This window comes from Lygodium microphyllum, chromosome 14 (genome assembly GCF_053477565.2).
Source record: "Lygodium microphyllum isolate KBCC chromosome 14, Lygodium_microphyllum_v1.1.10, whole genome shotgun sequence".
NCBI classification, from domain to species: domain Eukaryota; kingdom Viridiplantae; phylum Streptophyta; class Polypodiopsida; order Schizaeales; family Lygodiaceae; genus Lygodium; species Lygodium microphyllum.
In genome coordinates, this window is record NC_141148.1 from 15,467,280 (window position 1) to 15,481,799 (window position 14,520).

Here is a 14,520-nt window from a genome sequence, read left to right on the forward strand (position 1 = left end):
AGATCAATCTACAAGGACAAGATTAGTTCACTGGATGTTCTACAAGATTCCAAGCCTAAGGATGTTAAAGATTGAATGGTTGTGACTTCTCTGCAGCTTTCTTATTCTGTATTTCTTATGTACAGAAGCAAACCAAGAAAAAATAGTGGAGGCAGGAGGGCTCGCATCAATGTTAAGGCTCTTGGAATGGTCAAAAGATGAGACTGTTTGTCGTGTGGCAGCTGGTGCTATAGCCAATCTTGCTATGAATGGTAAGATGTGGAAGTGAGCTACTCCTCATGAATCAACAATCTCTATTCTTTCTTACTTATTGTCCACCTCATGCTAGGAATGGTTTGAGTAAATTTGAGTTGTAGAAGTGGTGAATTCTGCAGAGTGAAGGATTGAATACTGGTTGCTATGTTGGTGCATGTAATGTGAGGATTTTGAAATTGAGTGTAGTTATCATTTATGGCCTAACATGTAGGCTATCTCATGGGCTATGTGTTGATGCCCTTTGATCCATGAGCGGGACTCCCTAGGCATTTAAACTATCATTAAATGTGGTTGTTGCTCCTAGTGTCCCAGGCACTAAGTGACACTAAGGTTAGGGTTTTATTTAGGGTTTCCTATGATGGCTAAGCCATTAGGTTTTCATTTTTAAAATAAAAAAGACAGTGTCTCTCATTAGCACTTATGACATTTTCATTGTGATCTCCTTGAGCATTGCATTATCTCTCACTCATTAATACATTGCTTCTCATTAGTGATCGTGTTGTTGTGCATTGACTAATTCTTTCATTCTTATTCATCCTTTATTAAATTAATCATGCAATTACTCCACTCTTGCGCCAACAGGGGTATTAGAGCCAATTGCCTCAATTGCGACATCATCTTTCTCGTAGCCGTTGCCATTGAGCGCCAGACCTCTGCCGGCTGCCGCCCGAATCCACTTAGCCATTGTGCCGGCGTCTATCGACTTCGATGGATGGCGATCGATGGCTGGACGCCACCATTTCAACCATTGTCACCGCCAATTGGTCTTTTCATGCCACATCAATTGCACTACGTGACACCATCTTCGCCTGTTCTTTACTAATCGCTGCCCCAGGCTCTGCCTTGTAGCTCCTGCACTAACATTGTGCCACCGTCTTTGCTATTAGCAGTTGGCCAACAGTGGCTGAGTTTTGATAACTGCCCGCCAGTCTGCCAACAATCAGCCATCTATTCGCCCCGATTGCCAACTTGCTATGTCACATTCTGAAACCAGCCGTGCGCCACTCTGGTTGTGCACGTGCAACATTATCAGCAGCCTCTTCTGCGCGACGTCAGACGTTAGATTGCCTGCCGGATCACTCGCCCCTTGCTGCATATCGTGTTGACACGCCGCCCAGTTGGTGTTTTTACGCCAGCGTTCAAGCCCGTCAAACGCCGACCTGTGCTCCGCCTTTAGCGCTCACCACATCCCAGCAGCCACGTCAATGCAGTATCTTGCCGTTTTTCAGCCGACAAGCATCAAAATGCTGCTACTTCAAGCGCCACTTTGGTTCGTTTGCTTAGGGACACGCCAACTGGCGTTTTTGCTCCACATTTTTGCCGCCCTTATCGCGACCAGTCATCATGTTCTTGCTGACATGATTGAAATTTAAGGTTTCCAATGAAAAGCCCCGAAATTAGTGATGACCGACAACAAATTTCTTCAATTCGGTTATGAATTTCGGGAAATTGATGGAAAGCTCCAAGTTTTCAAGAAGTTTAAGTAGAAATTGAGTAAATATTGGAAAAAGCCCCAAATTGTGTTTGGAAAGCGGGCTTATGGATGAACAAGGGCTTTCTTGCTTGTGTAAAAATAAGAGAATAAAATAATTATTCTTTTAATCGACTGAAAGTTTTGTCGGGTCAAAGGCGGATGCAAGTATAGGCCTACATGGTGGTGGACTGTCGCTCACTCCAATTTTGCTGCCACATTTGGGGCTTTTCCTAAATTTGGCTTTCTTCATCAAAATTGATGTCGAATTCATCTATAGTGTGTATTTGGCATCATCTTAGTAAAATTTTTGCAAAAATTATTTGAATTTCTCTTCAAAATTTCGATAAAGTTTGGGGCTTTTTGTCATTGGAGCTCAATTTTACTCAAATTTCTTAAAAAAATTTGGGCCTTTTTTGAAATTCATCAAAGGTCATCAAAATTGTGGCTCAATTCAGCTTGAGGTGTAGCATTTGACATCGATCGGGTAACAATTTTATCCAATTTCTTCAAATTCTCTTCAAAATTTGGTAAAATTTGGGGCTTTTGCTGAATTTCACCTTTGGGTTATCATGATTTATGGGACACCATTTCAATTTCCTTACGTCCTTTGCAACCTTTTTCCCCTTGAATCAAAACACCCCTTGGCAAGATTGGATGCTTAATTGGCCGTTGTGTTTGGGCAATGCATCATGAATCATATATACCACCTTCTTATATGAGATAAGGATTGGATGGCTCAAAAGGGCAATTGTACTTGGGTTCTTCATGAAATTAACACTTGGTGGAAATTTGTGGTGATGGTGGAATGGCTCAATAAAACTTGGCAACACTTGTTGAGCTAAAATATGCATTACTTGCTGATTAGCCTCTTAAACAGCCCCAAAACACACTAAAAATGCTCTTTTAGAGTAAAACTCTAAAATGGGAGCGGTTTGAGAGAGTTCAGTGGAAACCCTAAAACGGGGAGTGGTTCAAGAAAGTTTAGTGGAAACCCTAATTTTTGGGGCACCCTTCCACATCTATAAATAGACAGGCTGCCCCCATTCAGCAGTCATCCTTGTTTTGTAGGTTACACTAGCCTATACACCCTCTGCTGCTGTTGGCACCCAGTTTCCAGCCTGCAGCCCGCCTCCATCTGCTGTCCAGCCATCATCGACTGCAGCCACATCATCTTCAGCCTGTCCATTGCTGTAGGCGATAGCTTTCAGCTGCTGGCGATTGCTCTAGACTATCCCAGATTGCCGTTCAGCCTGCTGTCCATCATCTCCAGGGTCAACCAGCCTGCGTTTTCAGCATTGCAGGCCTTGACACTCTCAAACACTGTTTTAGCCTGCTGTTTACAGCAGACTGTGCACAGTTTCCAGCCCCCAATCGGTGGTACATTGCTGCGTTTACTAGTTTCCAGCCTCTAGACTGCTGCGTTTTGGTGACCAGCTTGCTGCCATTCACTATTCAACACTCCTACACTCCGACTGGTGGTCACAGACTTGGGATCCGTCTTCGGTGGACGTTACACTCCGACATTGCTCTGCCTTGAGTACACTGTACACTCTTACATTCATTTACAGCATTCATTCACTTTAAAGTTGTGTTCTCTCTCTCTCTTCTTCTGTTTGTGTTTGAGTTTTTATGTTTGAGTTTTGAGTTTTGCGTTTAGGGTTTGAGTTTTGCCCTCCGTGTCTATCTGTGTCTTTGTGTTTCTGTCGTGGTCGTACACTTTGTGTGTCCTCAGTGCAAACCCTAGCACTCTTCTTAACAACACCTGGCCAAAATTTTATCCATGTTTCACTTTCAAATAGTACAGGAGGAGAATGAAAAGAATGTTATGGCTGATGCATTGTCTAGGAAACCACGTATTTTAGTAGTGTCTATAACATATCATCATGAGTTAGATGAGATGAAGACACGGTATGTAGAGGATAAGGACTTTGCTAGAGTCTATGATCTATTATTCGATGGTCAACACCACAAGCATTGTACTCTTAGAGAGGGCTTTCTTATAATGCATTGTTGATTATGTGTTACAAAGCAATTAAGGGCCAAGGTTATGGTTGAAAGTCATGCATCTCCATATGCAAGGCATAGTGACATTGATGCTACTGTAAAGTAATTGAGACTTTCTTTTATTGGCTAGCTTTGAGGCATAATGTGAATCACTTTGTGCGCACATGTATTGTATGTCAAAAGGTGAAGTTTGACTGACAAAAGATACTGGGCTTTTTGCAGCCCTTGTCTATTCTTGAAAGACCATGGGATAAAATAGCCATGGACTTTATCTTTGATCTTCTTAGGATATGTATAGGAAATGGTGGCATATAGACCATTATTTGTAGTTTTCGTAATGAGGAAAAATATAAATATGGATCACATGGCAAGATTATTCATGCAAAACATCTTTATATATCATGGCATGTCATAGTCTATTATGAGTGGATCCTTACACGATGAGTTTCTTTTGGAGATGTATTTTTGAGAATAGGGGTGTGACCCTAAACTTCTCATCTTCTACTATCCATAGATAGATGGGCAATTTAAAGAGGCAAACATTATTGTCTTGGACCTTTTGAAATGTTGTGTGTTTGAGTATAAAATCAAATGGAAACAATTTTTACCTCTTGTGGCATATGCTTATAACAACATAGTGCATAATTTGATTGGTAAGGCACAATTTGAGATTGTGAAAGAGGTAGAGAAAGTGCCACCCATTTTGCGTACAAAGGGTAAGATCTTTGATGTTGACAAGTATGTCAAGAGTATGAATGAAGCTTATGCTAAAGTACAGATAGATCTTCAAAAGACTCAAGAAAAGTAAAAGAAAGCAACTAATCGTCACCACAATGCTTTGGCATTTTTAGATGGTGATTGGATCTTGTTATGCTTTGAAAAGGTCAGGTTAAATAAAATGAAGGATAAAAAGCAACTTTTCCCTAGACTCAACATGAGGTATTATGGGCCTTTTCAAAGTGTTACAAAGGATCGGGTTGAGGTTACATGATCATTGGAAGATTCACAATGCTTTTCATGTGAGTCTTTTTAGGCCTTTCCTGTGGTGATGTGCTTGAGGATATTAGTGATGAGATGTAGCTAGAGGTTGAGGAACCTCATTCAATCACGCCAGGGAGACGAGCTGTAATGTAGGCAAAGGATAGTAGCTCGTAATTTTGTCTTGTATGGCCATCCAAATAACATGATACCCTCTAGGCACCCGAAAGTATTGGCGAATACGCCGAAATGAATAAAGGTAGGCTTGTCCTGGAATGACACCATCCTAGACTGACCGCAACCCCACCTGAGCCATGCGGTTAAACTTGTCTCTCTGGAGATCTTTGTCAAGCCAGTCCAACAACCTGGAAGAGGCTAGTACTTCACCTGGGAGAGAATTCTCCTCCTTGCGAGAATCCGAGGGGCGCTAAATCGAGAAACGTAACATCACCTACCAAGATGAGATCATATGGGAAAGGAGAAAAGACTGAGAGACCTTAATAGATCTTGTGGAGTTAAGCACATGCCACGAAAAGCATGAATAACGGTGTTACCATGAGAAATGATAGTCTTTTCTATAAAACATTTAGCTATATCTGTCTAGGGATGAGTTTGTAGACAAAGAGCCTGTAGAAGAGCTAACCTCAAAGCAGCCATATGAAAATTAACATTGAATAGAGCTGCTTCTCCCATCCTTTTAGGAGTAGTCACATGTTGCTATGAAATCCACACCTGACCCAAGTGATTATCTTTCTTCTTCCATAACATGAATTGGATAGGTTGGACCAATTCTAGTAGGGACTTCTTAGTCCAAGGAAGCAAAGGCAAGAAAAACGAAATCATACTGATCATAATGCATTGTGCAACTTTAAGTCTCACATGGAGAGGCCAGCCTTGTGACTTCCAGTACATAAACCGGTCATAAATATGAGATGCCATCCAATCCAACAAGGCACGGGGAGCCACCTCCACCCCAATAGGATAACCCAAATGTCTAGTTATATTCCCCTTGGGAATCACAATACCATTCCAACCCAAAGCTTGCAAATCATTTTCTATACAAGAGAGTAGAGTGGATTTTTGAGCATCAATATGGAGTCTTGATGGCATAACAAAAAGTTTCCACGCTACCATTGCTCGATTAACATTGGAATGATCATCCTTAAGAAACATAAAGGAATCATTTGCCAAAGATTGACACACAAGTTGGGCCCCACTGGGAAGAGACAATCCAACTATCTCACTTTGATTGGCCAATTTATGCAACAAAGAAAGCATTGGGTGAGTAACTAATGCAAACAACAAAGGACTGAGAGGGCAGCCTTGATAGAGAGAGTGGGATAAGGTAAATTCATCAATGATGCCTCCATTAAGTGCAATACGGGCCACTGCCCCTTGGCCAATAGTATCCACAAGAGAAACCATACGAGGCCCAAAACCCATGGTGAACATCAGCTGCCTCAAGAAAGACCAGCTTACATGATCAAATGCCTTTTCAATATCAAGTTGAAGTATGACCACCTACTGGCCTGAAGCTTTTGCAAAGTCAATCCCTAGTTAAACATTCAAAATGCTATGCATTATACTCCGACCCTAAATGAAATTGTATTGGCGAGGATGAACCAAATGTGAAAATAATTTGTGCAATCTGTTGGCAATGATTTTTGAGAAGATTTTATATAACGAGCCCATAACGGAAATGGGTCTCCATTGTTTCAAAGAAGTAGGAGAGGGAACTTTGGGCAATAACCGAATGACTGCAATCTTCCAGTTTGAAGGCATGACACCGGAATTCCAAACTTGCTGACACAAGCGAGTCAACGGGTCCTTAAGTTGCTCAACATTGGTTGAAAACAACTCATTAGGAAGCCCATCCCAATCAAGACTTTTTCATTTTGGCAAATGGGAAAGAACCTCTTCCACTTTATCCTTTGAAATATCTGCCTCCATTAAGGCTACCCATTTTGATTGAACCTGATTTCTAACCATATCACAAATGTATCTGCGAGCAGAGTGAACAGCGTCTGACAGACTCTCTTGAGGGCCTAACAATGATTTGTCAAAATCTACACACATTTGAATGATGGATGCAGATTCTGTCACCATAACACCTTGTTCATTCTTCAAATGCACAATATTTTCTCAGGCATATTTATGATGTAATCTAGCAAAGAACTGGTGAGATTGACAGTTGTTATCGTGCAAAGCCTTTGCTCTAGACAGCAATTTGAATCCATAGATGTACATGTATTGAAATCACCCATTACAAAGCCTTGACGAGCCATAGCAAGGCAATGCAAGTCATCCCAAAGCTGGCGACATTCACGAGAAGTAGGAGCATAGACTCCCACCAACCATAAAACTTCTCCCTCATATTGGATTTCCATAATCATGAATCTTCCTTAACGATCTTGAGAAATCAAAGATGGTTGCAATGAAGATTTGACAGTGAACATTACTCCAGATTTATGTGGAACACACCCACTATAGAAAACCGAGTAATCCTTATATACATAAGATGATCTTGCCAAAGCATGTTGTTTATGCTCCATGACACATAGAACATCCCGATTGCCGGCTAACACAACTTTCCACAATTGATACTACTTACTACTTGAAGAGATACCTTTAATGTTCCATAACGCAATTCTCATGATGGAATACAAAAAAGAAAACTATTGGATCCTCACCTTTCCTTTCCCTTTAATATCAATTGCTTTGGCTGCCTGATATCTTTCCATCTCGCTTCGAATCACATCAACCAGATCTGCCCTTTGCAAACTAGCAATTGAAGTATGAGAAGGAAACTGCTGTTGCTGGGTACGGAAAACATCCCGAGGAGGCACCATTCTCCCTCGCGAGTCAAAGTGCAAAACTGTATCAGAGACCCTTTTTTCATTACCACCAATTGCAGATCGAGGATTTATATAGAATCCCCTACCTTCGCGTTGAAATGTCTGGGTAATAGTTTGGGGAGCTGGGTGAACAGGAGTAGACCGAGCCTCTTGTCTAGCATTACGCCGAACCACCGAAACCCAGGAGTTATCCTGAGGAGATACTGAGGTAGGCATGCCCAATTTGGGTCAAGGTGGTGGATTTCCCTACCCATCTTTGGTGACTTCTTCCCTTCGTGTTGAGATCTCTTGGAGAGGTGTTGGTGGAGCCTCGGTTGGCCTCCCATAACAAGAATAGGGCATGCATGCTTTGGGATACATTGAAACCTCGCCCGAATAAAGTTCATTTTCAGGTTCCGAGGTTGCAAACTTAGGTCTATGAGCTCAAATGGGGCACATTTGCAGGACAGTGTTTCAGGTGTGGACAATTGGGACATTTTATTTCAGAATGTGATAGAAGCCATGAGGTAATGCAGCAGTCTTTGTATCGTGATTTGGATATGCATGACCATCCTTTGCAGCAGGTAGCTCAACAGCCGGAAGTCGCTTCTGGCGTTTTTGTTTCCCCCTTCTCAAAAATTGCCATCTCCATTTTTGTTTTTGTTTCATTGTTTCCCTCAACTATGGCAACAACTCATAGAGTGAGTTATACCTGAGGTGTCCACAACAATAATGCCAAAGGCGCTCATTGTTTGTAGGCTCCATGTGGTGGCTAAAGCCAAGAAGCAGTGGAATTTTGAGTTCTCGGTTGGGGACGAAATTGAGTCATTATGTAGAGGCCACTAGGATGTGCCTCGCTGGAAGCAATCACTAAACTAGACCGAGAGTCTGTAACCTTGATTGTAGTTGCAGTAAAGAAAACTGCTTGCTCCAATCAGCAAAGTTGCTGAATGGACAAAATGTTTATTCCAATTTGGGAGACATAATATACATTGTCCAACAAAGCGAGATCTAGATGCTCGTCAGTATCAAACTTGATGCAATCTAGACCATGGATCTTGATCAAGGATGAGTCTCCTTGTTGGTCCAAAGATTGCAATGCTCAATTGCAAAGAAAAATCCGACATGGGAGTATCAACTAGCCAAGTTTCTGCTTCGATCAACGCCCATAGGTCATTGTAGTTCTTAGTTCTTGGTTGAAACACAAGCAATGAGCATATGTACCACACAAGGCCATAGGATAGATGTACCTCTTCTTCAATGAAAATGCTTTAGGTGCTTTAGTGTTAAGAGTTTCAGCCACTAAAGGATAGGCTGTTTAACATGTAAGTATTAAGAGTAAGAATGTATAGTGGAAAAGTGAGTATAGCATGAGTGAGCCTTGCTAGAATCCATATATATATATATATATATAAAATATATATATATGTGTGTGTGTGTGTGTGTGTGTGTGTGTATGTATGTATGTATGTATGTATGTACACACACACACACACACACACACACACACACACACACACACACATATATATATATAAAGTAAAATGTGGCTGATTATATTACTTAGAAAAACTAATTACAACGGAGTGCTTATGCTCGACAGACTAGCTGGAGTTGATGAAAGTCACAAATACATCATGTATACAAGCCTCTCAAGGTGGTCTAGGGGGGATGGGGGCAAGAAGCCATGGAGGGGGGGGTGTATCGCCATCTAGGGTTGCCTGCCTGCATCACGAGAAACAGGTCCTGGCCGCCCCAAGTGCGCATGAAATGACATCGGAGCTCCTAATGAGCCTTGGATTCGCCCTGCACCTGATCCCATCGGCTGTGGAGGGAGTGGATGATGGAGGTCCAGAGCTCTGCTAAGGTCACCTGTACTGAAAGTCTCTCTCCGCCGAAAGCTGTCTGACACCGTGCCTTTTAGATATGCCAACCAATAAGACTCCCCATGATCTCCCATACCTCAAAGCAGTCTACTGTGGGCTCCAGTACTTGGCGGATGGGTAGAGCCTCCAAACTGACCATTGTGTATGACCTTGCCTCGATAATGAATATCATGTCCTGCATCCTGACCTCGTACAAAAGGTGGTGGTCCTGGTTGACTTCCTGCCAACAGAAAGATCCCCATGAGATACAACAAGGCTGGGTGCTATACGGCGAAGGATGCGGCATGCACCTCTCCACACGAGCTACGCCGCCTCACATGACCAAAGGCAGTGCTTCGGTGTTTTCAGAGGCTGCTATGTGCAGCACTTACAACCTCCCTCCTTCTACATCTGGGCAAGCCAACTTCCACTGCCAAACCTCCATGTGCCACCAACCATATGAAATATGATACCCTCCTCGGTCTTCAACTATCCCATAGGCGGTGCTAGAAGGTTCGTCGGAAAGGCTCTGTGATACCGTGCTCCGCCTAGTGCCTGCTACGTGACGGCACCCAATCCATATCCTCCTATATCAGTACGTGTCTGCCAATCCTGGTAGTGTACTCCAGGAATCTCGGTGGCTTCTTGGCGACCGCTGTGGCCGGCCATAGTCACTCTCCTGGGTCCTACTCCAGCTCATTAAGTGGCCTGTCCTCCCAGATCTAGAGGCACCACTCCTTGAGCTCTTGCCAGAAGACAAAAGGGTCTAGCCGCCATGTGTTCCCCTAAAGGCCAATCACTTGGATCCTCCTCCAAGAAAGGATAGCTATCCCCTCATCCTGTTGTCCTCTATCAAGGGCCAGACGCCGCCCGCTCTACCTGCCACTTGTAGGGGGATGCTTGCCGGTGAAAACCTAGCGGCCCATATCTCCCTGGGCTCTATCGCCTCTCGTCTCGGGGGAGCAATCCACTCCTGAGGTGTTGTTGCGTCTATCTCCCTTCTCCTTAGCTCCACTCCTCTCTGGCAGCCTGATACTTGCTGTAGCACCTCCTCATCGACCATCCTATACACCTCCCGCCATGTCTTGATGGTACGAGCCGGGCCGGCCTCCCAACCAGCCCATTGGATGTGGGGGTGCTCGCCAATTTGTGCCCCTTCTCGATCTTTGACCTAGGGGTTCCAGATCACTGGTTGATAATCTATCTCCTCCTAGTAGCTTGGGGGGCTTTGGATTAGAGCCTTATGGAGGCCCTGCCACATGTGGAGCAAGCTACGTAGGAAAGGTGATCTAGGTGGGGTGATTTGGGTTGACGTGAAGATCCATCTCAGGGACGGCCTCCACTTACTGCCAAGCCTCGGTCTACAGTCCTGAAGACCCTTCTGCAATAGGACCTTTCATGTTTGCCCTCTTGGTGTGAGGCCACAGACAACTAGCTTGCCCAAGAGGGCCATACTTTGGTACTTTGGTTCTATGATTCTCAGCCCTTCTTTTGACCGATGCCGTATGATGGTCGCCCACACCACCTTGGCACTGGAATCCTTGGAGCCGTCTGACCTGGACCAAAGGAAATTTCGTACTAGGCGGCAAAGCTGCACTACGCAAGATGAGGAGAAGCACCAACACAAGGCGATGTACCAGGCGATCACTAGGAGGACCTGGTTATATACCAGGGCTTGGCCTGCTACTAGCGAGAGACAAGCCGTGCCCCAGTAGGTCAGCTTCCTCCAAATAGAATCGAAGACTGGAAGAAACTGTTGAGCAGGAGTGATGTCGAGTCCCACCCGGAACCCTAGGTAACGGACGGTCTGCCCTCTGCTCACCCATCTAAATCCCAGGTGAACGCTCCACTCCGTGCTAGAGTTTGGGTCTATGAGGAAATCAACCGACTTTCGCCAATTGATTTTCGCTCCCGCTGTAGAATAGAACACCTCAAGAGCGAGCCTCACTGTCTCCAACATCAACTCATTGTCCTCTATGTAGAGTGTTGTATCATTTGCATACTTTGAGTCTAACAACTCAGTCTCCTCTCTCACGGGAAGTCGGAGGCCGTGCAATCGGCTCACTCGTGATATGAGAAAATGAGACACCGCCTCTGCAAAGAGTAGGAACAGGTACGGGGCCAGGGGCAGCCCTGCTGGACCAATCTCTCCAGTCGAAACTCCTCCCCTCGCCTACCACCTATGAGAATCCTGCTGGTGGCCGATCTGTAAAGTGCGGAGACCCCGCGAATCCAAGCCTGGGAAAAACCCAACCTCATCATGGTGCCCTCCAGGAAATCCCAGTCCACCCTGTCATAAGCTTTCTCAAAATCCAAGAGTAGTACGACTAGTCTCTGCCCACTGTGCTAAGCCCACTCTGTCGCCTCAAAGAAGGTGAATACATTGTCTAGGATGCTCCTATCCTGGACAAAGCCTGTTTGTGTGTCATGGATGATCTCTGGAAGCACAGGGCGTAGTCGCCTATAAATCATCTTTGCCAGTGCCTTATAGGCCACTGACAATAAGGTGATCGGTCTCCACTGGGAAAGCTTCAACCGGTCTCCCCCTTTGGGGAGGAGACTGATAAGGCCGGCCGAAAGACTCCCTGGCAGTCCAGAAGTGAAAATCTCTTGAAAGGCCATTAATAGGGGGTCCTTCACTACCTCCTAGTAGGTAGTGAAGAAGGCCTTAGAGAGGCCATCCTCTCCCGGGCATTTTTTGCCTGTCCTGTGTATGGAAAGCCTCCTCTAGTTCCTTCTTGTGAAGGGGGCTAGGAGGGAGCGTCCCATCTCCTTTGTGACGAGGGACGGGATGTGATGCCAGACCTGCTGCCTACATCACTGTCCTCTAGCTGAGGCTGTCTCCTACTAGAAAAGGCATCTGTAGTAGTTGGTGGCAATCTCCATCACCTCGTCTGGGCTAGAATGAATCCTCCCATACTGATCTCGAAGGCTACATATTTGCTCTCTTGAGGTGCGAGGTTGGTGGACGTGGAAAAACTCCCTGCACATTGTGTTTCCCTTCCGTGCCTAGAAAGCTGCTAAGGTGCGGAAAGAGAACTTCGAGCTCATGTCCTCTAGGCCAGCAATGGCTGCTTGCGCGCGCACCTCCTATGTGGAGGGTGGGATCCCTTGGTGCCTCTTGTAATAATCTCTGCGTGGCTGCAAAGGTCTGGCTGGAGTGCTCTCTCCTCCTTCCAGCTTTGCTGCCTGGCCTGTATGGCTGCCTCTTGGCAGATACTGCTCGACTCGGCTAGGATCTCTGCAATCTCCTGTGCGATTCGGTCCCTCATGCCCCACTCCTTGGTCCAAATCTTCTCTATCTGTCTCGTCACATCCTTCTTCCTATAGATTGAGTTAGAGATCGTGTGTCTAGGGCAGATGTTGGGGGATCAAGTGTCAAGAGAACCGGGCAATGGTTGGACAACGTGGTGCCCGCCAACTGCCCAATCTGGCCTCCATGAGAGCCTTCCCACTTTCCCGCATAAAACCTATCCAACCGCTCTAGCAGGACTCCACCTAGCCGTCTGTATCCCCAAGAGAAGTCCAACGACCTCTCCCTCTTGTGGAAGGCAGGGTCTCTCCAAGCATGGCGTGCTCCTACCGCCAGTAGAAAGACCTCCCATGCCTCCTTCTTCTCCCCAGCCATGCCCTTGTAGTTTCTGCCTCTGCCCTGCTAGTCCTCCAAAGCCTCTAGGTTGTTGAAGTCTCCTCCAACGATCCAAGAGTCCACCTTTGGGAGTCCATCCGCGATCTCCACCCAGAACCTGTTGCATGCCCTAACCTCCATAGGGGCATAGACATTGAGAACTCCAAGGCACGAGTCCCTAATATCTAGTCTGATCCGTAGAACCCTCCTTGCCACTATCGTCCTATGGTCTCGTACATAGACGGTGAGACTTAGGCTAATAGAGGTGCATACGCCTCCACTCCTACCGTGGGCACCTATGGCGTGCTCCCAGTAAGTGTGCGAGCTTCCTAGGAGTACCTTCCCTATCTGTTGGGCCTGGGTGAGCGTAAACTTGTACTCTTGTAGAAGTAGGATGTCAATCCGTCCAGCAAGGGTAGGCTGCAGCTCCTGTTGAACAATCAACTTCCTGGAACCACGTGCCCCACTTTACTGGAGATTGTTCACATTCTAGGATGCAAGGTGTAAGCTCATGGGAAAACCTGTGACTGACTGAACAAGCATCTGTTCAGTATGGAGGCTGCTGATGTAGAGGAGAAATTATGGGGCATGCAAGCATGCTTTGTCGCAGGTCTAGATGGGGAACTCCAATCCCCCATGGTTGCCCTCGGCCAGACCATAGGGGTGATAGATGCTCCAAGTGGTACTATCAATGTATCTATTAGTCATGTTGAGAGTTGTGACTCTGTACACTGGTAGAAACGGGCCGCGTGTGCCAGGGGCTACTCCATCACATCCCACAGAGCTCTCCACTGTGGAGGGGCTTGAAAGATAATGCTCAAGTGTGGAACCTCGGCACCAGCCCACCAGTTAATATCCATCATGCAACCAAGTCACTGCTGTGCAAACAGTGCTAGTCCTTCTTCTCCCATCCACTGGGAGATGTGGTTCTCTAGCTGACTCTTCAACTCCTCTATTTGTGTCGTCGTCCAATCCCCTAATTGAGAGGATTGAAGGAAAAAAGTGCAGTTTGATCCATCCGGTGGTGCTAGTAGATGGACCTTGCCTCTCCTTGACTTACAAACCACAAAGATCCCCACCTCTAGAGGTGGTGGAACTCTCCGCGCTCCGCAACCCTCAGGTAGGACCATGGGCCACTATGAAAGAACTCTTGTGGCAACAGCTGTCTCTGTCTCGGAAAGGTGTGACGGGCGGCAGGGGCAAACGAGTTGGTGGCTGTGGGAGGGGGAAAACTATTGGTGTGAGGAGGATGTAGGCTTGTGTGGCTCATCGTCTCCTGTGGGAGGAGGGGGGTGGGTCTGGGGGGGATCACTTGAACCGGGGGCAAATTGGGGGGTGGAGGGTGCTCGGCAGGGAGGTGGTGGGGGGAAGAAGCTCGAGGGATGGTCGAAGGTACGTGGCGGGTGTTGGTGGCCCTGGGATGGGGGGCTGTGAGCCATGGTTAGTGGGGGGGGGGTGGTTGTGGGGGCTATGGGAGCTCTG

General features: G+C 45.9%; 1 protein-coding gene across 7 annotated transcripts in view; it reads left to right on the forward strand.

The window, feature by feature from the left end:
• Positions 1-14,520, forward strand: part of LOC148025350 (kinesin-like protein KIN-UB) — a 90,508-nt gene that overhangs the window by 62,599 nt on the left and 13,389 nt on the right. For all 7 annotated transcript variants that reach the window (XR_015693054.1, XM_087692395.1, XM_087692393.1 and 4 more), the window contains one exon: positions 126-251. Coding sequence is in view for 6 of the 7 variants with exons in the window: in XM_087692395.1 (XP_087548521.1) it covers positions 126-251 (126 nt within the window). In the remaining variant the exon portion in view is untranslated. The remainder of the gene's footprint in view (positions 1-125; positions 252-14,520) is intronic.